Source organism: Cebus imitator, unplaced genomic scaffold (genome assembly GCF_001604975.1).
Source record: "Cebus imitator isolate Cc_AM_T3 unplaced genomic scaffold, Cebus_imitator-1.0 Scaffold8, whole genome shotgun sequence".
NCBI lineage: Eukaryota > Metazoa > Chordata > Mammalia > Primates > Cebidae > Cebus > Cebus imitator.
This window is the reverse complement of record NW_016107323.1, coordinates 6,812,643-6,834,316: the sequence shown is the minus strand read 5'-3', so window position 1 is coordinate 6,834,316 and position 21,674 is coordinate 6,812,643. Positions and strand designations below refer to the sequence as shown.

Below are 21,674 nucleotides of genomic sequence, written 5' to 3'. Positions count from 1 at the left end.
GGTGAGCACTGGGTGAAGCCCGAGGAGAACAGCTCACATTGATTTACCCCTGAACCAGCTCTATGGGCCATACCCGAGGGTAGGGGCAAACGGAGCGAACTGTCTGCTGAATGAATGAATGGGCAAACGTGTGGAGGACCCGGCCGGGACGCCCATGAACAGACGAGGACATCGTCCCAGGGCGCCCGAAATCCCGGAGCAAGAGCGAATGGGAGCCGATTCCAAGCACAGTTCCCCCCAACGACCGCCTGCCGCTCCATGCAGGGATCGCGACGCCCATTTCCCAGGCGAGGAAAGTGAGGCCGCGGTCCCGCACCTCCCCCGCAGGGGCGGCCCTCGCCTGGCGGGTGGGGTGCGAGCAGGGGCCGCCCCTTCCAGGGCCTGCGCTCTGCGGGGTCCGCCGGCCGGCGGGTGGGCGGGGAGCAGGCCGGGGGCGGCGCGCGGCTGGAACCTGAGCCGGCGGAGGAGGGACCCGCGGGCGGACGGGCGCCGGGCGGTCAGGCCGGGATTCAGGAAGCACGGAGCTCCCGGCCGCCGGCGCCCAGCCGACCTGGAGGTGAGTGGGGCCCGGGCCCAGGAGGGGCGGCCCAGCCGAGGGCCCCTCGCGCCCCTGGGGGCGTCTCTGTGGCCCGTCCGGTTCCGGGGGTCCCGAGGCTCCGAAGTGCAGGCCGGGGACGCGCGAGGCGGGAGGCTCGAGGTTCCGCGGGCGCCGGCCTCTCCGCTCAGTGCCCTGGGGCCGGACACCGGCTCTTTGGGCCTCGGTTTTATCACCTGTGAAATGGGCACCAACGCGGGTCCTGGGGTAGCTGGACCGGGGAGAGCGGTCCGGTTCTCTGAGACCCCAAGCCAGGGAACCAAAGGCCCGGAGCCCTGCAGCCTTCCTGAGGGGACTTGGAAGAGGGATTTGGGGGGGCCGAAGGTTTGCACTTGGCCTCTGAGCATGTCGGAGGAAATCTGGAGCCTGGAGCTTCCAAAGGCGGCTTCTTGGTTACTGAGTCCCAGAGAGATGGCTGTTTCCTCCTAGAAGCATGAAACTCTTTAACCTGTAGTTCTGCCCTGGACTCTCAGGAAGGCCCTGGGCAGAGGGAGAGAAACTCCCACACTCCCCACTTGCCTGGAAATTCCGACCACAGCCACGGCCATCCAGCCACCCCTGCCCTAGCCTGCCCCAGCTGTCCCCTCTGCCTGTGCTGTCTATTTTGCAGATGGGGACACTGAGGCTTAGGTCGGGGATCTAACCAATTGGGATTTAAACTAGGGGCTGCCTGGCACCAAAGCCCTCCCCTGCCACACCAGGTGGCCTGTCCTGGAGCCAGCTCTGCACACAGGACCTGGTGCCCACGGGGTGCTTGGGAAGTGACAGGGCAGAGGTGGCCTATGACTGTTTGGGCTCAGCTGCTAAAACAAAGGCCTCTGCTTTGGGCAGGGGGGCTGTGAACCCCTGAAATGCTGGGCACATACCCTGTGGGAGCTTTGTTCTGGGATGCTAAGACCTGCTTGAGGATTTAAGCTTTGCCACTTTGGCTCTGGGCAAGGGGGTAACTCGGGACTGGCTCCTGAGGAGGGTGAGAGGTGGGCTTCCTGGGGAGCATGGGTAGAAAGTTCAGGCGGGGTCATCTGCAAGGCAGAGAGCAGGCCTGTGTGGGGCTGGGGTGTGTGCTCTGCAGTCCCCTGCTGTGTGACCTTGGGCTAGTCGCTTGGCAGTCTGAGCCTCTGTGTCCTCTCCTCTGTAATACTGGGGTGCCTGAGGGCAAGGCCCAGGGCTGCCGTGAGGACCGATGCCTTTGGAGGAACCTGGTGCTGCCACTGTTGGCTGCCATCATTGTTTCAACAGTTGTTGCTGCCCCAGACATTTTCCTAACAGAGGGTGAAAAAAGTCAATTGGCCATTTCCACGTTTCTCCAGTTCATTCTGTCTGAAGAACGGTGGGAACCCGAAAGACTGGGGACCCACCTTAACTGGTGGATTGCAGGAGGAAGGGGCCCCAGACACAAATGGCAAATGGCAGTCATAGCTCAGGGTGGTTCACTTTGTAAGACCAAGGAGGGGCTGTTTGGAATGCAGGTAGCCAGGGAATGGTTGCCTGAACAAGAAGAGTGTGATGCCCCAGGAGGGAGGCTTCACATGAGCTCTGGTGAGGATGGGATTCCCCAGGTGAAACCCAGACACCTTATATCTGGGGCAGGGGCTGTGGAGGTTCCTCCTGCCTCATCTGGTGCCAGCCGGCCCTCTGCCACTTACTCTCTCCTCCAGCAAATGTTCTCTGCAAGCTCACCTGTGCCAGCTCTGGGCTGGGCACTGGAGCACTGAGATGCCTCCAATCCCAGCCTCGCTCTAGCCTGTGCAGGGAAGAAGGATTTTCCCTGGTGCAGCTGTGGCTCCCAGGGAGGAGCTCCCACACCTGACTGTGGGCATCTAGCAAGGTGAGCATGGTCGGCGCTTAGTAAATGTATGCTGTGGAATGAATGGAGTTCAGGGGAGAACGCCAGAGGGTAGGAGGACCAGGAAGGACCCACGAGGGCTGGGTCAGGGTGGTGTTTGAGCTGCACCTTGAAGAATAAATGCAGAAGTAGAAGAAAGAACATTCAGGCAAAGAGAATGGTGCTAACAGAGACATGACTTTTACCTGTTACCAGGTGGCTACACCTGGGGTTTACAGAGGAGAGAAATCATTCTGTTTGTCTGGAGTTTGTGACATGACAGAAAGGGTGAGGGATTAGACAGGCAGGGGCTAAGCCAGGCGCAGAGGCCCAGAGGTCCTGGCTGGGAGTGACATGGTTGTTCATGTGTTCTAGAAAGGCCTCTCTGGCTGCAGAGTGGGAAAGATTGGAGGATCCTAGAGGGAGAGGCTGGCGCCAAGGCTGGGGAAGTTGTCCAAGCTCTGAGTGGAGAGGGGCAGCTGGAAGGAGATGTAGGCGGGACGGAAACACTCAAGACTTAGCCTCCTGTGCCTGGCACATAGTAGGTGCTCAGCCAGTGTTGATGGCATGGTTGTCTGAACAAGTACTTCTGAGATGGTCAAAGTCCTTTGAGTTCCTTCCTCTGTACCTAGGGGGATGGGGTCCACATGAAGTGGGTGTCTCTACCCCACGCAGGCCCTTGACCCTGCTGTTCTGCCTCAGTTTCCCCCACTTGACTTTGGGAAAGACATGCCAGTCTGTTCTCCAAATTATAGGGACCCAAGTAACAGCTCCTCTTGCTGTCACAAATAGCATCCGGGGAGCCAAGGGAACATTTATTTCATGCCAGTGGGCCTCTGGAAGGCTCCGCATCACCAGTTTGGAGCAGAATTCACCTGTTAAAGATTAATTCAGATCTCTTGAGATAACTTGTGGTCATAGGCCCTGTGGCTGCTGTTCTGAACTCTGGGTACAAGGTTCTGTCTGGCTTTAGCCAAGCCTGGGTTGCATTGACAGTTATGATGATGGCAAGCCTTTACTGAGTGCTCACTGTGTGCCAAGCAGTGAGCCAAGCACTCTCAGCACATTTGGATACAAAACTATGATTGTCCCCTTTTTCAGAGGGCAGAATGAGGTCTGGAGGGTAAGTCGCTTGTCTAGATTCTCTCAGCTGAGAAGGGCAGAGCTGGGACCTGAATCCCATTTGTCTGATTGCAAATCCATCCCTTCACCTGTAAGATGGCCCGTCCCCATTTGTGTGGATCCTCGCTGGGGTGCCTCGGCTCACGGGAGAGATACTCTACAGTACAGAGATAGGAACCTGAATTGCCCGGGTAATCGCAGTGGCTCACGCCTGTAATCCCAACACTTTGGGAGGCCAAGGCGGGTGGATCGCTTGAGCCTGGGAGTTTGAGACCAGCTTGGACAACATGGTGAAACCCTGTCTCTAGAAAAAATACAAAATTTAGCCGAATATGTTAGCATGCACCTGTAGTGCCAGCTACTTGAGAGGCTGAGGTGGGAGGATCGCTTAAGTCCAGGAGTCAGAGGTTGCACTGAGCTGCGATTACGTCACTGCACTCCGGAGCGAGAGACCCTGTCTCAAAACAAACAAACAAAGAACCTGAATTGCACAGACAGGGCTGGGCTTAAACCTTAGGTCTGCTGTTCCCCCCGGGGGGAGCTCTGGGAAGCCACCTGGCCTCGCTGGGCCTCCATTTCCTCCTCTATCCAAGGGACTCTCGTCCCACTTTGCAAGGTTGATCCAAGGGACGTGGATGGGGCTGTGAAAGCTGGCTCTTCTCCCTCAGCCTGCATCTGCTCCCCTTGACCCCAAGCCCATTTCGGGGTATGGTTTCTTCTAGCTCATCCCCTGGCCACCCATAGAGAGCCCCTTTGTGCCAGGTGGGTGGGTGGAAGGTATTGGGGGCAAAACTAGACTTGCATTTGGGCAAAGAATGATACCTTTTCAGCAGTGAAATATTTATGAGCATTGACTGAGCGCCAGGAGCCGGCAACATTTTTTTTGCTTTCCTGATTTAACGCTTAAAAACTGGCGCTGGAGCCCAGCTGCCCAGGTTCAAATCCCAGCTTCCAATAAGTTCCCTTACTTCTTGAGCCTCAGTTTCCTCATCTGGACAGTGGGGATAAGGTAATACCTGCCTTGTTGGGAGGTTGTGGACAGTCTTCAGGACAACCTTGAGTGTTTGCTTTAAAACCAGCATCTATTGATTGATGTTCACTTTTTATTTTTATTTATTATTTTTAGAGACAGGGTCTCAGTCTGTCTCCCAGGCTGGAGTACAGTGGTGTGATCATAGCTCACAGCAGCCTCAAACTCCTGGGCTTAAGTGATCCTCCTGCCTCAGCCTCCCAAGTAGTTGGGACTGCAGGTGTGCATCACCACACCCAGCCAATTAAAAAAAATTTTTTTTTTGCAGAGACAGGGATGTCACTATATTGCCCAAGCTGGTCTCAAATTCCTGCGCTAAAGTGATCCTCCTGCCTTGGCGTCCCAAAATACTCAGATTACAGGTGTGAGTCCTGATGTTCATTTTGATGGTGGAACAGCTTTCCTACTGCTGGGGATGGGCAGGGGCAGGAAGGCAGAGCCCCATTTTACAGCTGAGGAAACTGAGACTTAGAGAGGAAGCAATTTACCCAGGGATGCTCAGCTGGCTCATGGCAGAGCTGGAGCTGGAAGCCAGTTCTGAGTGACATTGGTGTCCTTGGGTTCATGAAAAGCCCAGTGGCCAACTTAGCTTCTTGTGTGGAGAGCAATGACAGGCTCACCCATCTTGGAGCCCGTGCCACCTCAGCTCACCCCCAGATCCGCCACTTGCTGCTCTGTGACCTCAGGAAGTGACCTAACCTCTCTGTTCCTGGGCTTTGCTGAGGTCAGAGCTCTGCCAACTTGAGGGGGGTTTGGGTTACTCTGGCTGCTGCTTTTGTCCTGGCCTGGGCTCCTTCTGCCTCGGGTGTCCTTGGGTCCCAGGAGCTGGCACCAGGTGGCTGGACAGAAATGAGGAAGGGACAGGGCCTCACTTTCAATGTGACTCTGACTTCCTTCCCCCCCCCAGCCCCTTCCTGACCATTGGTTTCCCCTTTCTGCCCCGATCCCTGGCCACTGCTGGTTGTGTCACCCCAAGGAGGTCACACCGCCTCTCTGAGCATGTTGCCTCATCGGCGAGGGAGGACCACACGAGACCACGCCAGGCACACAGGAAGCCCTCGCAGGTCTCCAGATGAGGTCAGGGCGTTGGAAAGGCCACAGAAGGAGGTGGGAGCTCAGGGGACAGACAGGCACGTCATTGATCAAACGGGAAAATCCTTATTTTTCTTTGGGTAGTGAGTAACAGCTGCCCCTCCTGTCCACCCACCCTGCCCCCTGCACAAAGAGCTCCTCAGTCTCATGGTGCGCCCGTTTTTCCCTGAGGGTGGAGTGGCCTGGGTTCCACCTGGTTGACTGGGAGCGCTGCCACCTTCTGGGACTGTTCCCTGTGTGTGTGTGTAGATGTGCGTGTGTATGTGTGTGTATGTGTGTATGTGTGTCTATGTGTGTGTCTATGTGTGTATATGTCTATGTGTATGTATATATGTATGCGTATATGTGCATATATGCATGTCTATATGTGTATTTGTATGTGCATGTGTATATGTCTCTGTGTGTGTGTTTGTGTGTATATGCATGTGTGCATGTGAGTATATGTGTGCATGTGCGGATGTGTATATATGAATGTCCATGTGTGCATATGTATGTGTATGTGTGTGTATGTGTGTATATGTATTGTCTGTGTGCATATGTCTATGTGTGTGTGTATATGTGTGTGTCTATATGTGTACGTATGTGTTTATATGTATATGTGTTTGCATGCATGTGTCTGTGTGTGTATGTGTGTTTGTGTTTAGATGCATGTGTGTGTATTGTGTGTATATGTATGTGTATATGCATGTAGTGTGTGTGTGTGTGTGTGTGTGCACGCATGTGTTTATGGAGGGTGGGCTCCATGGGCTTTGGGCTGAGACCTCAGCAGGTGAGGGTGGGGCAGGGGGCATGGGACTGACTGACCCATGGGTGTGGTTCACTCCTGTCCCCACTCAGCACACAGGAGGGACTCAGGAATACCTGTAGGTAGAGTGAAGAAATGAAGGAAGGAAGGAAGGAATGACTGGGTGAGCTAGCCAGGCAGGGCGTCAGAGGGAAGCACCTGCTCAGATGCAGGCTCTGGCTCTGAGACTGAGTTTGCTTGGGTGAGTGTCACGGTCTTGTTTAGCCTCAGTTTCCTCATCTGTAAAATGGGCTCATGATAGTTGTCCTCATGAGAGGTGTTGGTCTCATAGGCCAGAAAGCCACACACAGTAGGTGCTCAGTAAGCTGTCTGTTCAAAGATGGAAGGGAAGAAGCTAATTAGTTAGTTGAGCAGAGGTTCGCTTTGGAGACCTGTCTGCCCTGGAGAGAATAACTAAGCCCGTCTTTCACTCCTTTCCTCTGTTTGTTCATCCATCCATCCATCCCTCTATCCGTCTATCCCTCCATCCATCCCTCCCTCCCTCCATCCATCCATCCATCCATCCCTCCATCCATCCATCCATCTATCCATCCCTCCCTCCCTCCCTCCCTCCTTCCATCCCTCCCTCCCTCCCTCCATCCATCCATCCATCCATCCATCCATCTGTCCGTCCGTCCATCCATCCATCCCTCCATCCATCCCTCCATCCATCTATCCATCCATCTATGCATCCATCCCTCCCTCCCTCCATCCATCCATTCCTCCATCCCTCCATCCCCCCATCCATCCCTCCCTCCATCCCTCCATCCTTCCCTCTCTCCCTCCCTCCCTCCATCCATCTGTCCATCCGTCCATCCGTCCATCTCTCCATCCATCCCTCCATCCATCCATCCCTCCGTCCCTCTGTCCCTCCATCCATCCATCCGTCCATCCATCCCTCCGTCCCTCCCTCCCTCCCTCCATCCATCCATCCCTCCATCCCACTGTCCCTCCATCCGTCCGTCCGTCCGTCCATCCCTCCATCCCTCCATTCCCCCATCCCTCCCTCCATCCCTCCATCCCTCCATCCCTCCATCCCTCCATCCCTCCATCCATCCTACCATCCAGGAAATACATCTTGAGCAGCTGCTATGTGCCGGGCCCTGCTCCAGGCATCTGGGCCTCAGCAGTGACGGGGAAGGAGTCCCCCCTCCTAGAGCTTTTGTCTGAGTCACATCATCCCACACGAGATGCTCTGAGGCCACTTTGTGAGACTCTGATACCCACAATGACCAAGTAACCCATCGGTGGGAACTGCGATGAGCTCCCTTTTACAGGCGAGGAAACTGAAGCTCGGAGGTCAAGTGATCCGCCTGGGGTCACACAGTTACTAAATGGCAACGCCAAGATTCAGACTCCAAGCCTGTCACCACTGTGCCATCCTGTCCTGCTGACTTCCAAGGGACATGGCATTGAGAAGGGCAGTCCTAGGGAGAGGGCATGGTAGCCCCCAAAGGGATAAATGAACTCAAATGGATTTAAAAGCAGATGGTTGGAATTCTAGGCACATTCATTTCCTGTAGTTGTGGCCTCAGTTAAATCTCATTCTCTCTGATCCTCAGTTTGCTCATCTGTGAAATGGGGATAACAATAACACCTACCTCAAATGAGAGAGAAATGTGAAAGTGCTTAGCATATGATAGGTATTGGATAAATGTCAGCCCTTACCTCCTTCCTCCAGGGACTGAGTTTATTCATCTGGGAATGGAGACAAACATTTTTAATCTCTTTAGTTATTATTTGGATTAAAACAGATAGAAGGGGCCAGATGCAGTGGCTCATGCCTATAATCCCAACACTTTGTGAGGCCAAGGTGGGTGGATCATATAAGCCCAGGAGTTCAAGACTAGCCTGGGCAGTATAGTGAGACCCCTTCTCTACAAAAGATAAATTTTAAAAGTAGGCATAGTGGTACACACCTGTGGTCCCAGCCCTGGGGAGGCTGAGGTGGGAGGCTGCAGTGAGCCATGACTGTGCCGCTGCACTCCAGCCTGGGTGACGGAGCCAGACCCTGTCTCAAAACAAAAAGCGACCAAATGGGAGGTGCTGTGTGAAGTGTGCCACGGAGGGTAGGCATTACCGATGGCGGGATTGCAGGCATTGGCCTCGGCCGTAATTCCAAGCAGTTTACCCCAGAGGCAGCAGCCTGCTGTTGGCACAGACTGGTGTTGAGGCGGGCTGGGGCACAGGAAGGATCTCAAACTGCTGCCTCTGGCTCCCTTCCTCACTTCCCACCCCATCCGCCCATCCTGGGCACCTGCCCGCTTCCCCCTCCTCTGATTTGGCAAACTCAGGACTTTTGCTCTTAGGAGTGGGGTAGAGGAATGTGCACATGGATTCTGGTCCTCAGTCTCTCAGCTGGTGGGGAGCCCTTGTCCTGACAGCCTTCCAAAGGTGACAGAAGTCACAAGCCCTGCAGAGACCCGGGAAGTGTGGGTTCTAGCGCCTGCTCAGTTCACCTCCCTAGACCTCGTCGTCGTCATTCCCACCCCCACTGTAAATGGAGAGAATCTTAGCAAGAATAGCAGAGCAGCTGCTGTCATTGAATGCTTCGTATTTGCCAGGCACTGTGCTGAAGGCTTGAACTATTGCATTTAATCCTCACAATAGCCCTTTGGGGTAGGAGCTGTTATTTTATTTTTTAGTATTTATTTTTTGTAGAGATGAGATCTCACTATGCTGCCCAGGCTGGTCTTGAACTCCTGGGCTCAAGCCATCCTCCCACCTTGGCCTCCTAAAGTATTGGGATTACAGGTGTGAGCCACTGTTCCCAGCCTTGTTTTTAAATTAAAATCATGATTGTACAGTACACCAAATAATTATGGAGCAAGTATGGCTTATCCCCACCCAGATCATAGTAATTATTACCCCCACTTTACAGATAAGGAAATTGAGGCCCAGAGACAAGACATCTTGCACATCTTGTGCAAGATGTGACTTGCACAAGACCATTACGGCCAGTGAGTGGCAGATGAGTTGTAGAGCATTGATCAGGCAACGTTCAAAGGCCAAAGAATCCTCTCTGTGGCTGTGACTGTTTTTTAGGAGAGGGACTAGGCCAGAGAGACGGTGGCCCTAAGGTTTTTTTTTTTGTTTTTTTTTGTTTTTGTTTTTGTTTTTTTTGAGACAGGGTCTAGCTCTTGTTGCCCAGGCTGGAGTGCAGTGGCGCTATCCTGGCTCACTGCAACCTCTGCCTCCTGGGTTCAAGTGATTCTCATGCCTCAGCCTCCCAAGTACCTGCGATGGCAGGTGCCCACTACCACGCCTGGCTAATTTTTATATTTTTAGTGGAGACCAGGTTTCACCGTGTTGGTCAGGCTGGTGTCAAAACTCCTGACCTGAACTGATCCACCCACCTCAGCCTCCCGATGTGCTGGGATTACAGGCGCGAGGCACCGTGCCTGGCTGGCCGAAGGTTGTGATACCTCCCTTCTCCCGGGCTGAAGCTGGGTGGCATGTTCTGGAGCAAGGCTGGCTGAGAGGGTGGAATCCTGGGGCTACGCTCTAATGAGAGGGAAGCAAGATAAGGGAAGAAGGACCTGGAGCCTCCTCGGGTAGTGACTTTGTATCCTTGAGCCCCTACTGTGTGCCAGACCCTGTTTGAAACCCTTTATGTGGCCAGGTGTGGTGGCTGACACCTGTAATCCAAGCACTTTGAGAGGCCGAGGTGGGTGAGTCAGCTGAGGTCAGGAGTTCGAGACAAACCTGGCCAGCATGGTAAAATCCTGTCTCTACTAAAAGTACAAAAATTAGCTGGTGCAGTGGCGGTGCCTCTAATCCCAGCTACTAGGGAGGCTGAGGCAGGAGAATCACATGAACCTGGGAGATGGAGGAGGTTACAGTGACTCAAGATTGTGCCACTTGCACTCCAGCCTGGGTGAAAGAGCAAGACCCTGTCTCCCCCCACAAAAAAAAAAAGAAAAGAAAAGAAAAGAAACCCTTTATGTGTACTTAATCCCCATGGCATTCCCATATTGCAACAAGGAAACTGAGGTTCTGGGAGGGAAGTGACTTGCCTGAGGTCACTCAGCCTGGAAGAGTCATTTACATGTAATTTACATATCACAACTCAGTCTTTTAAAATGTACAGTTCAGTGGTTTCTTAGTGTATTCGGAATTGTACGGATGTCAGCACCATCTCATCCCAGAACATTTTCATCACCCCAAAAAGGGACCCTGTACCCATCAGCAGTCACCACTCCCCGCTCCCAGCCCCTGGCAACAACTAATCTGCTTCCTGTCTCTATGGATTTACCTGCTCTGGGCATTTCACATAAATGGAATTCTGCAATATGTGGCCTTTTGTGTCTGCAAGGTGCATGCTCTTTACCATTAAGCCACACCACCTCTTGGTGACTCCTATCCCAGGGCCAGGACGCTTGGAAATGACTTGGTCTCTGTGAAAGCTCAGAGGGGCATCTGCGTGTCCTGTCAGCTGGCCTCCCTCCAGCCAAGGGCTTGCAGAATGACGGAATGACTGCCACGGCCACGCTGGCCTTGCCCTCCGTGGGGCCCAGTGAGTCACCCCAGACCTGCCCTGCCTGGGTGGTGTGAGTGTAAGGGGGACACCCTCCTGCATGGGGTGGGGGCCCAGCAGGACACTAGGGCTCTGTCTGTCCTGGACAGGCGGCCACTGTGCAGCAAACAGGAAGCGGGCTGGGCCGAGACCTGCTAGGTAAATACAGGCTGGCCAGGGAAGGTGCCGGGCATGGCGCGATGCCTCCCCGCCCCTGCTGCCTGCCAAGGGCCGGGGAGCCGTGGGTAACCTGGCAGGCAGTAGGTTCTGCCTGGCCAAGGAGCTGAGCTCCCAGCCGGCTGCTCCGAATCTACCTCCAAGGCTCTGGGTCCAGCTGCTCGGCCTTCCCTAGGACTCATCGCCTTCCTTGGTCCCTTTGTTCATCTGTTCCCCTAATGATACTAATAAATAGTACACTGATACTGATGGTTCCAACAGCAGCCACTCTTGACTGAGCGCATGCTCTGTACCAGGCCCTGGGCTCAGTGTTTTGAATGCTTTATCTCATTTAACCCTCATGACAGTCCCCTTGGAGTAGATGCTATGATCATTGCTATTTTACAGGCGAGGAAACCAAGGCACGGGAAGGCCAGGTGACTTGCCCAGAGCTGGTGAACTGGCAGTTCACTAGGGACTGCAATCCACCCCCCACCCCATTCTGTCTCTGGCTCCTCCCTCCCAGAGTTCTCTTGTCTTTGTAGAGTGTCAAAGGCGCAGGTCCCAGGGATGAATGGATTCTAATCCTGCTTCCCACTTTCTGGAGCAAGGCAATGCCAGACAAGCAACTTCGCCTCTCTGAGCCTCAGTTTTCTTAACCTGGAAGGTGGGGAGGGGTGGACAGGTCTGGGGCTTTCTCTCTAGCACCAGCAAGGCTCAGAGTCCTTGTCTTCCTAGTACCTTCCTGCCCATCAGTCCCCTGCAAGACTGATCTGGAATGGCAGGCACTCACAGTGGCGTTTATTTGAGGGTACTGCAGGAAGTGGGGGCCCCCAAATTGGCCAAGGAGCCCCAGGATGGAGGGAGGAGGAAGCCCACTGTGTCTGGGAGCCTGAGCTCCTTTCCCGGGGGCTGCTTCCTACCCATGGATTCCTCCCCCACCCACCTCCCGCTGCTCACACGCTCACCCTTCTCTTCCTCCTTTCCTTCTCCCTGTGCCTCAGGCCACACCATTCCTCTGTGTACCCTGCACCTGCCAAACCTTTGTCCTGGACACCTCCTCTGCCCTTTATCATCCTCCACCTCCTCCTTCTCCTCGAAGCCTCTCTCCCTCCCCATCAGGATTCCGGCTGCCCCTGCTTTGTAACTCTGCCTGGAACTTCACAGGTCCCTGGTCTTACCGCTTAAAAAAACAAATATTCATTGACACCTCATTTTGCTTTAGCACCTTGCTGAATGCTGGGGACATAGGGGACACGAAATAGTCCCTACCACATGGAACTAAAACTCTGGAGGTGAAGAGAGAAGATGAATCAAAGAATAATACAGAGGCCAGGCGTGGTGGCTCATGCCTGTAATCCCAGCACTTTGGGAGGCCGAGGCGGGTGGATCACCTGAGGTCAGGAGTTTGAGACCAGCCTGGCTAACATGGCAAAACCCTGTCTCTACTCAAAATAGAAAAAATTAGCCAAGTGTGGTGGTGCGTGCCTGTAATCCCAGCTACTCGGGAGGCGGAGGCACGAGAATTGCTTGAACCTGGGAGGCGGCAGTTGCAGTGAGTTGAGATGATGCCACTGCACTCCAACCTGGGTGACACAGCAAGACTCTGTCTCAAAAAAAAAAGAAATACACATATAGAAAAGCTTAATCGTGGGAAGTGCTGTAAAGGAAGGCACATGTTGCTTTAAGAGTGGAAACAGGAGGGCTTCTCAAAGGAAGTGCCTTTTAAGACAAGGCCTCAGGTGTAAGTGGGAGCCAGCCAGTGAAGGGAAGGGCATTCCAGGCAGAGGGAACAGCCTGTGCACAGGCCTGAAGGCGGGGAGAGCCGTCTGCCTTCCTCCTGGACTGCGAGTTCTCTGAGGTTCCACACTTTTATGTCTCCCCTGTGCCCTGCAAATAGGTGCCACTCCACTGATGCCTGGTGGAATGAATTGATTCCAGAAGGGAGGGAACTGGCTGCCTGGAATGCTCTCCCTTGGGACGGAACGGTCTTGCACGCCCAAACTTGCCCCCAGATTTAAGCAGCTTTCCGTGGTCACGTAATCAGGAGGATGGGATTTGACAAATGTGTGCCAGGGTTTCCATGAGATCAGGCAAAGCCGTGGGTAACCCCAAGGATGGGCCCCTTTTTCTACCCTCCGCAAGTTGGGGCAGGGAGACGGAGCCAAAGGCCTCTGCCACCGCGGAATCGGGATTCTCAGAGAGAAGGTACCCACTGTGCAATCTGCTGGTTATTGAGGCTTTCTTTGTGCCAGGCACTTGGCTCAACGGATATCCCTCTGACAAGGACCCTATTAAGATCCCTTGATAGGGCAGCTGAGGAAAGTGAAGATCAGAGAGGTTTGGTAACTTGCTAAGCTCACCCAGCGAATGAGCTATGGACCTGGGATCTGAACCCCTGGTCTGCTTGATGTCAAAATGCTCACTCCTGTGCCCCACCAGCTCAGGGGGACATGGGAACAGAAAGCCAGGTTCACAGAAAGCCTGGGGTCTCTGTCCAGGGCAGAAAGGAAGGGTTGGGGACCCTGGCTCAGCCCTATATCTTGTCACCCTACTCAGGACCCCTGCACCCCTTAACTTGCCCACGCCTGAGCCCTTCTGGCCTGTGCAGTTCTAACACTACCGGACATGACTCTGCTGCTTGGCTTGTCTAGTTCTTTCCCCACCAGAAGGTCAGTCCCCAAAGGGATTTTTATCTGTTTTGTTCACATCTGTGTCTCTAGTACCTAGCATAGTGTCCGGCACATAGTAGGTGGTCAGTAAATGTGTGGAATAAATAAATAGTTATCTGGTTTCTACTTCTGCCCCTTGGGCCCTTTCCAGAGGAAGATGCAAATTCTGTCTCCGTCCATCCTAACCCAGCTGCCATCTCTGTGTGGACTACGCTTTGGTAAATGTATTCTAAAGAAGGGTTTGACTATAAACTAGGATTTAAAACCAACATATTCAAAAACCACTACTTTGGCTGGGCGCAGTGGCTCATGCCTGTAATCCCAGCACTTTGGGAGGCCGAGGCGGGTGGATCATTTGAGGTCAGGAGTTCAAGATCAGCCTGGCCAACATGTGAAACCCCGTCTCTACTGAAAATATAAAAATTAGGCAAGCGGTAGTGGCGTGTTCCTATAATCCCAGCTACTCGGGAGGCTGAGGCAGGAGAATCACTTGAGCCTAAGAGGTGGAGGTTGCAGTGAGCTGAGATCGCACCACTGCACTCCAGTCTGGGTGACAGAGTGTGACCCTGTCTCAACAAACAACAAACAAACAAACAACCGCTGCTTTGAATGAACGCTGTTGTGAAGACGTCCATATGTGGGGACGTTCACAGTTATGCGGGAACGTTCTTGGGCGCCTCCCTGATGCACCCACTGGGGAGGGGCTCCTGGTAGGGGGCCTTGTGAGCCCGTGTGGGCACAAAGGGCCCACCATTCCTGCTCACAGTGGGTGCACACGCACATGGAGGAAGGTGGGAAGAAATGTATATGAAGGTCACATGCAGAGGAGACACACGTGGACCCACACCCAGGCTCTCAGCCTCTCTCCCTGCCTGCACCCCCACTTCCCTCCCTCCCAAAGCTGGCATGAGTTTGGAATGTGTAATAACAGCCTTCGGGGCAAATTAGAACAGGGAGTAAACTCTTTCTCTGACCACAGAGAACAGGGCAGTGTTTGGGGAGGGAATTGCCACAGAGCAGCAGAGCTGGTTGTGTGTGTGTGTGTGCGTGTGTTTATGTGTACACATGCCTGTGTGAATGTGTACGTGTGAGCTGGTGTGTACACACTCCTGGGTGGTGTGATGTGGAAGGAGCCCAGGGCTAGGAGTCTAGAGGTTTTCTTCAGAGCCATTTGCTCCCTGGCTGGCCTTTTGGAGCCTCCATTTCCTGAGCTGCAAAGTGGGAGCAATAGCGCAGCTTTGTCCAGGTTCTTCGGGGGATTAAATGAGAGAGGGGCTTGGTAGATTTTAACGGGGGCTATAAAATGCCAGGCTGTAGTTCTGGAATGTGTGTACATGTATGTTTTGGGGAGGAGGAGTGAGGAGGAGAGGAAAATCAGAACCATATCACAGTGGTGATAATGATGATTAAATATGACAAGAACCAACATTTATCAAGTATTTCTTAAGTGCCCAAGAAACACTTGACCTGCCTTATCTCCCAGAAGCCCTGCAAGGGAGGTTCTGTTATTGCAATCCACATTTTATAGGTAGAGAAACCGAGGCTCAGAGAGATGAGAATGGGCAGGCAGTAATCATCCCTACCTCCTGGGATGGTTGTGAAGCTTGAAGGAGACATTGTAAGGGCTCAGCTGGTACCCTGGTACTCCATCATTAACCTGCTGTGTGGCCTCAGGCAAGTCGCTTAGCCTCTCTGAGCCTCAGTTTCCTCATCTGTAGAATGAGAATGATCGCAGTACCTACCTCCAGGGCAGGCTTTCTCAACCTCAGTGCTGTTGACCTTGTGGGCTGGGCCGTTCTTTGAGGTGTGGGCTGTCTTTTGCTTTGGAGGCTATTTAGTGCATCTGGCATGGTGGATCCCAGCGAAGGCCCCTGTGCAGGGCCTGGCGAGGTGGCCGAGCTCCCTGATGGGGAGGCCTTCCCTTTCTCCTCCCTGATCAATCTGTTTGAGGGTGAGTATGGCTCCCTTTTGCCCTCACCTGGCACCCAGGACATGCCCAGTCCATGGAGGGGTTCAGCCTGGGCTCTGCAGCCAACTGCCCGCATTTCAGTCCTGACTCTGTCACTACCTGCTTTATGACCTCAGCAAGTCGCTTAGTCTCTCTGATCCTGTTTCCTCATCTGTAGAATGGGAACAATCGCAGTATCTACCTCCAGGGCAGACTTTCTCAGTCCCGGCACTATGGCTGTTGTGGCCGGGTCGTTCTTTGTGGTGTGGGGCTGCCTTCGATTTGGAGGGTGTTTAGTGCTGTCCCTGGCCTTGACCCGCCAGATGCCAGTAGTGCTCCCTCTCCTGTACAGTTGTGACCACAAATCATGTCATCAGATGTGGCCAAATGTCCCTGTGGGAGGAGCAGAACTGTCGCTGGTTGAGAACCACTGGTCTGGAGTCATGGTGGGGGCTGGATGAGGCCCGGTGCTGGGCACAGCATGAGCTACGTCACCAGGTGAGGATGGTGATTTAGTTCATAGTGATTATTTCATCCTAATTAGAATGCTAATCATGATTGCCCAAGGCCTTGACTTGCCCAAGGCCACGCAGCAGCCAGCCAGGTTGAGAATTGCTGGGAGGGGATTTGAACCCAGGACTGGCTGGCACCAGAGTCCCCATTTTGGAGTCCCCAGGAACCCAGGAACCCAGGGTGCTGTCCAGGTGTGGGGGGGGCTTTCCTCCTTAAGAGAGAGGCGCGGGCATGGTGGGGGCTGCTGGGACCTTCTTGGCTGCCTTCTCTGGCTTTGGGAGCTCCCTGGGGTGGGGTTCTATTAGCCCTTGAGGTGCCTTGGTGAGGGGTGCAGTGGATAGAAGGGTATTGACAACAGAGGATGTGCCTGATGCTGCCTTCTCCCCCCACCTCAGGACTGGGCCGTGCCCAGGAGAGTCTAATCCGCCTCCCGTCAATGCCTGTGCCCCTGCAGATGCCCCTCCCGCCTCAGCATCACCCCAGCCCCCATTCCTGCAGAGCAAAACCCAAACACATGCGGCAGCCATGAGGGACTGGGGGTCCAGGTCTCCCTCTCCCACCTGGCAGGTTGAAAGAACCTCATGTCTCCAGAGGTTCTACTAGGTGCTAGCACTGAGTAGGTGCCTCACATGCTGGAGGACCCTAGGAGGAGGCTAGTCACCCCGGTCTTACAGGTGGGAAAGCCAAGGCACAGAGAGAGGAAGTGATTTGCCCATGGTCAAACAGCTAATGACGGCCAAGGGGGGAACTGGATCTCTCTGATTTCAGAACCTGCCCTCCTAACTTTTCTTTTCTCCTTTAGTTATAATAACTGAAAACCCCACTCTATTTATTTATTTTTAGATGGAGTCTTGCTCTGTTGCCCAGGCTGGAGTGCAGTGGCGTCATCTCGGCTCACTGCAACCTCTGCTTCCCGGGTTCAAGCCATTCTCCTTCCTCAGCCTCCTGAGTAGCTGGACTACAGGTGCATGCCACCACTCCTGATTAATTTTTCTATTTTTAGTAGAGACGGGGTTTCGCCATGTTGGCCAGGCTGGTCTCAAACTCCTGATCTCAAGTGATTCTCCCACCTCAGCCCCTCAAAGTGCTGGGGTTACAGGTGTAAGACACTGTGCTCAACCAAAACCCCACTTTAATCCCAGAAGCAGCACTGGATATACCTGGCCTCACTTCCCACTGCCTGCAACCATATGAAGAAGATACTATAATTGTACCCATTTTGCAGAGGAGGAAACTGAGACTTGGGGAGCTCAAGTGACTTCCCTGAGTTCGTGCTACATGTAAATAGCAGAGCTGGGATTAGAACCCAGCCTCAATGACTCCAAAGGCCAGACTCTCGCTCCCTGTTGGTGTCCAGAGGGGAGACCACCCCTGGAGGGAGCTCTGACCCTCTGTGTCCTGCTGTGCCCACTAAGGGAGGACTCTTGCTGTGTCCCCACCTCTCTGGTCCAAGCCTTCCCTCCTGGAAGTCACAGAACACACAAGGTGGAAACTGGTTTATTTGTTTTTCTACGTGTGTCTTGGGTGGGAAGGGTGAGATGTACAAGAGAGGCCTTTTCAGACATGCCCCTGTCTCCCACGTGGGGTGGTAAGAGTTCCAGGAAACTCACCCTCGGTGCTCAGCCCTGCCTGGCTGGCACCATGCTACAGAGAACAGGCGGCTGACAGCCAACCAGCCAGGTCTTACCCCTCCCTCGCCCTGGCTCCTGGCTAAGCACTGGACCTGGGAGCCAGAGAGACCTGATTGAAGCCCAGCCCTTCTCCCTGCAAGCTATTTCAGTACCGCCTTTGAAAGCTGCTTCCTCATCTGATAAATGGGAACAAATGACATCTTTGTCATAAAGTTGTTCGTTTGTGTGAGGACTCGGGGATGAACAAGATAGATACATTTCCTGCCTCCTGGCACCCACAGCCTGGGAGCGGACCGTCCCGTGAACAGCTGGGATAAAGCTTCCGAGGAGATGGGCGTGGAGCGTGGGAGCGAGTATGTGCCGGGCAGGGAGGGCTTTCCAGAGGAGCCCAGTTGAGCTGGTACACCAGTGGGGAAGGAGTTAACCAGGCAAAGGTTGGGGAGGGATCAGCACTTTGTGCTGGGGAGCGGAGTTTGTGCAGTGGGGAAGTCAACTGAAGTCCTGGAGCCTCAGTTTCCTGTTCTGTAAAATGGGGATCATCATGATGGTGTGTGATGAGGAAGCAGGGCTGCTGGCCCACACAGCAAGTCCAAGTGGATTTTCTGAGCCCTTTCTGTGCCTGAAGCCCATGGTTAATGGTTCTCCTTTAGCAGGTGCTTATCACGTGCCAGGTGCTGCACCGCACTGGCCACCAGCCAGCATCTTCTGCCCACCAGGCTTGGATATCCCCATCTTACAGGTCAGGAAACTGAGGCCATGAAATGTCAACTTGCTCCATGTCATGGAATGACTGAGTGTGGAGCCTGGATTTGAACTTGGCTTGGTGGGGCTCCAAAGCTGTCTTTCTTGGTCATCAATAGGGTCTGGGTCCCAGGTATGGGGTCCCAGCGTGACCCCGCCCTCCATCCTCTTTCAGACAATGCCCAGGGTAGTTGGACCTGGGGCCAATTTGTGTTTCCAGGTTCCTGAAAGAGGCTCCTGTTGCAGTTCCCGCCTGAGGCTGGCGGCCAACCACATCTGGGAGTGGCCTCCCTACGCCCCTGTCATTACAACGGTGGCTTTGAAGCAGCTGGCAGAACTGCTGCTTATCCACGTGGGAGGGGGCTTCCTGGAGCCCCTGCTACTGGCCGGGTTCTGCCTGATTTCCTTTTCATTCCCTTGCAGACTGAGCAGTGAAGACGAGCCTGGGGCCGGCATGGCGGATCCCAGCGAAGGTCCCCGAGCAGGGCCCGAGGAGGTGGCTGAGCTCCCCGGGGATGAGAGTGGCACCCAAGGCGGGGAGGCTTTCCCCCTCTCCTCCCTGGCCAATCTGTTTGAGGGGGAGGATGGCTCCCCTTCGCCCTCACCGGCTGATGCCAGTCGCCCTGCTGGCCCAGGCGATGGGCGACCAAATCTGCGCATGAAGTTCCAGGGCGCCTTCCGCAAGGGGGTGCCCAACCCCATTGACCTGCTGGAGTCCACCCTATATGAGTCCTCGGTGGTGCCTGGGCCCAAGAAAGCACCCATGGACTCACTCTTTGACTATGGCACCTATCGTCACCACCCCAGTGACAACAAGAGGTGGAGGAAGAAGATCATAGAGTGAGTATTGCTGGCTCCCTGGCCAGTGGTCTTCTCCTCTGTATCCATTCACCCATTCATCATCCATCCCTCTACCTGTTGTCTACCCATCTATCAATCCATCCATCCATCCATCCATCCATCCATCCATCCATCCATCCATCCATCCACCTATCAATCCATCCATCCATCCATCCATCCATCCATCCACCTATCAATCCATCCATCCATCCATCCACCTATCAATCCATCCATCCATCCATCCATCCATCCATCTCTCCATCCATGTGTCATCCATCCATCCATCCATCATCTATCATCCATCCATCTGTCATCTATCCATCCACCCATCATCATCATCTATCCATCTATTCATTTATCTATCATCTTCCATCTGTCCATCTATTCACCTGTCCATCATTATTCCATCTGTCCATCCACCATCTATCCATCCACCCATCATCCATTCATCCATCTATTCATTTATCCATCATCCTTCCATGTGTCCATCTATTCATCTGTCCATCATTATTTTATATGTCTATCCATCTATCCATCCATCTACCCATCTATCCATCATCCATCCATCCATCTATTTATCCATTATCCACTCCTCTACCCATTTACCCCTCCGTCCACCCTCCCATAGGACATTTGTCTGTTCATCCATTCACCCATCCACCCACTCATTTATATAACTATTTATTTATCTCTCTGTTCATTCATTCATCTGACTTTTTTTTTGAGATGGAGTCTCACTCTGTTGCCCAGGCTGGAGTGCAGCGGCATGATCTTGGCTCACTGCAACCTCCGGCTCCAGGTTTCAGTGATTCTCTTGTCAGCCTCCTGAGTAGCTGGGATTACAGGTGCCCACCCCCACACCTGGCTAATTTTTGTATTTTTAGTAGAGACGGGGTTTCACCATGTTGGTCAGGTTGGTCTTGAACTCCTGACCTCAGGTGATCCACCCACCTTGGCCTCGCAAAGTGCTGGGATTACAGGTGTGAGCCACCACACCCAGCCATTCATCTGATTTTTTATTCACCCACATATTCACCTAATCACCTGTCCCCCATGCATCTACTTGTCTGTCCATCTCTTTACCTACACACCCAGGCTTCCATTGTTTATTATCTTCTTATTTATGTATCTGTTTACCCATCCATCCATCCATTTATCCATCTATCATCTACTCATTCATTCACCCACATACCCATCTTTTCACTCTTGTCCATCTGTCCAATCCATCCGTCCATCCATCATCCACTTATTAAAATATCTATCTACCATCTATTCATCTGTCCAGCCATGCACCCATATACCAACCTTCCATTCATCTACATTTACTCATGTGTGTGTCATTCTATCCTCATCTGCCCACTGTTTCTATTCATCTAGACATTCAGCTATCAAACCATTCATTCATTCATTCATCCATTCATTACATTTCTAATGCTTGATTGCTAACCTGCCTGCCTGCCTTCTTTCCTTTCTCTCCTTCTCTCTTCCAACCACCCATTCATTCACCCACCTCTCTGTCCATCCCTTTGCTTAGTCACTGACTCATTGATTCATTTGCTTATCTTTTCTTCCATTTTTGCATCTATTCATCCATCCTTCTACCTACCTTTGCCCTGCACACATGCAGCTGCCCCTTCTGCGTCTTCTTCAAGGATCACCTCCATTCCTGACTATCCAGTGGCTTTCCTGAGGCTTGAAGAGAACTGGCAACCCCAAGGCATCCCCCTTTCTCCCATAACCATAGCCTTATGAAAGAAAAGACAGAGTGAAGAGAAGCCCTGGATGGGGTGACAGCATGTGGCCCCCACGATGCATTCCAGGCCAGGACTAGCTGGGGACTGGGAGCCCCCAGCCCCCTTCCCCCAGCTTGTCTGGTCCCCGTCCTTCCCCCAGTGGGTTCTGCTCTGAGTCTTGCAGCCCAGACTCTAGACTCATAGGCGTTTGCCTGGCATCTGCATGTGGTTCGTGTGACATTCTGCAAACTCAGGCACCCAGGGCTCTGTTTCCAGCATGACCCTGTCATCTGTCACCTGCAGAGTCCCTGCTTTGTGAGGTGAGCCCTCCCTCCTGGTCCTTTAGAAAGTCCAGGGGCTTCTACAAGCTTTTGGCAGTTTTTGGGAGGGAGCAGGGCTTACAGTCTGCTAGTTAGCTCTTCCTGAGCCTCAGCAGGCCCTGCCGAGCCATATCCTTTCTAGGTCCCAGCTCTGCT

The 21,674-nt window shown here is 53.4% G+C and overlaps 1 protein-coding gene across 2 annotated transcripts in view; it reads left to right on the top strand.

Annotated features, from left to right (window-relative positions):
* Nucleotides 1–452: 452 nt before the first annotated feature.
* Nucleotides 453–21,674, top strand: part of TRPV4 (transient receptor potential cation channel subfamily V member 4) — a 50,565-nt gene continuing 29,343 nt past the window's right edge. For both annotated transcript variants that reach the window (XM_017541711.2, XM_037743243.1), the window contains exons 1-2: nucleotides 453–556; nucleotides 19,049–19,465. In XM_017541711.2, the coding sequence (XP_017397200.1) occupies nucleotides 19,080–19,465 (386 nt within the window). In that variant the 5' untranslated portion in view covers nucleotides 453–556; nucleotides 19,049–19,079. The remainder of the gene's footprint in view (nucleotides 557–19,048; nucleotides 19,466–21,674) is intronic.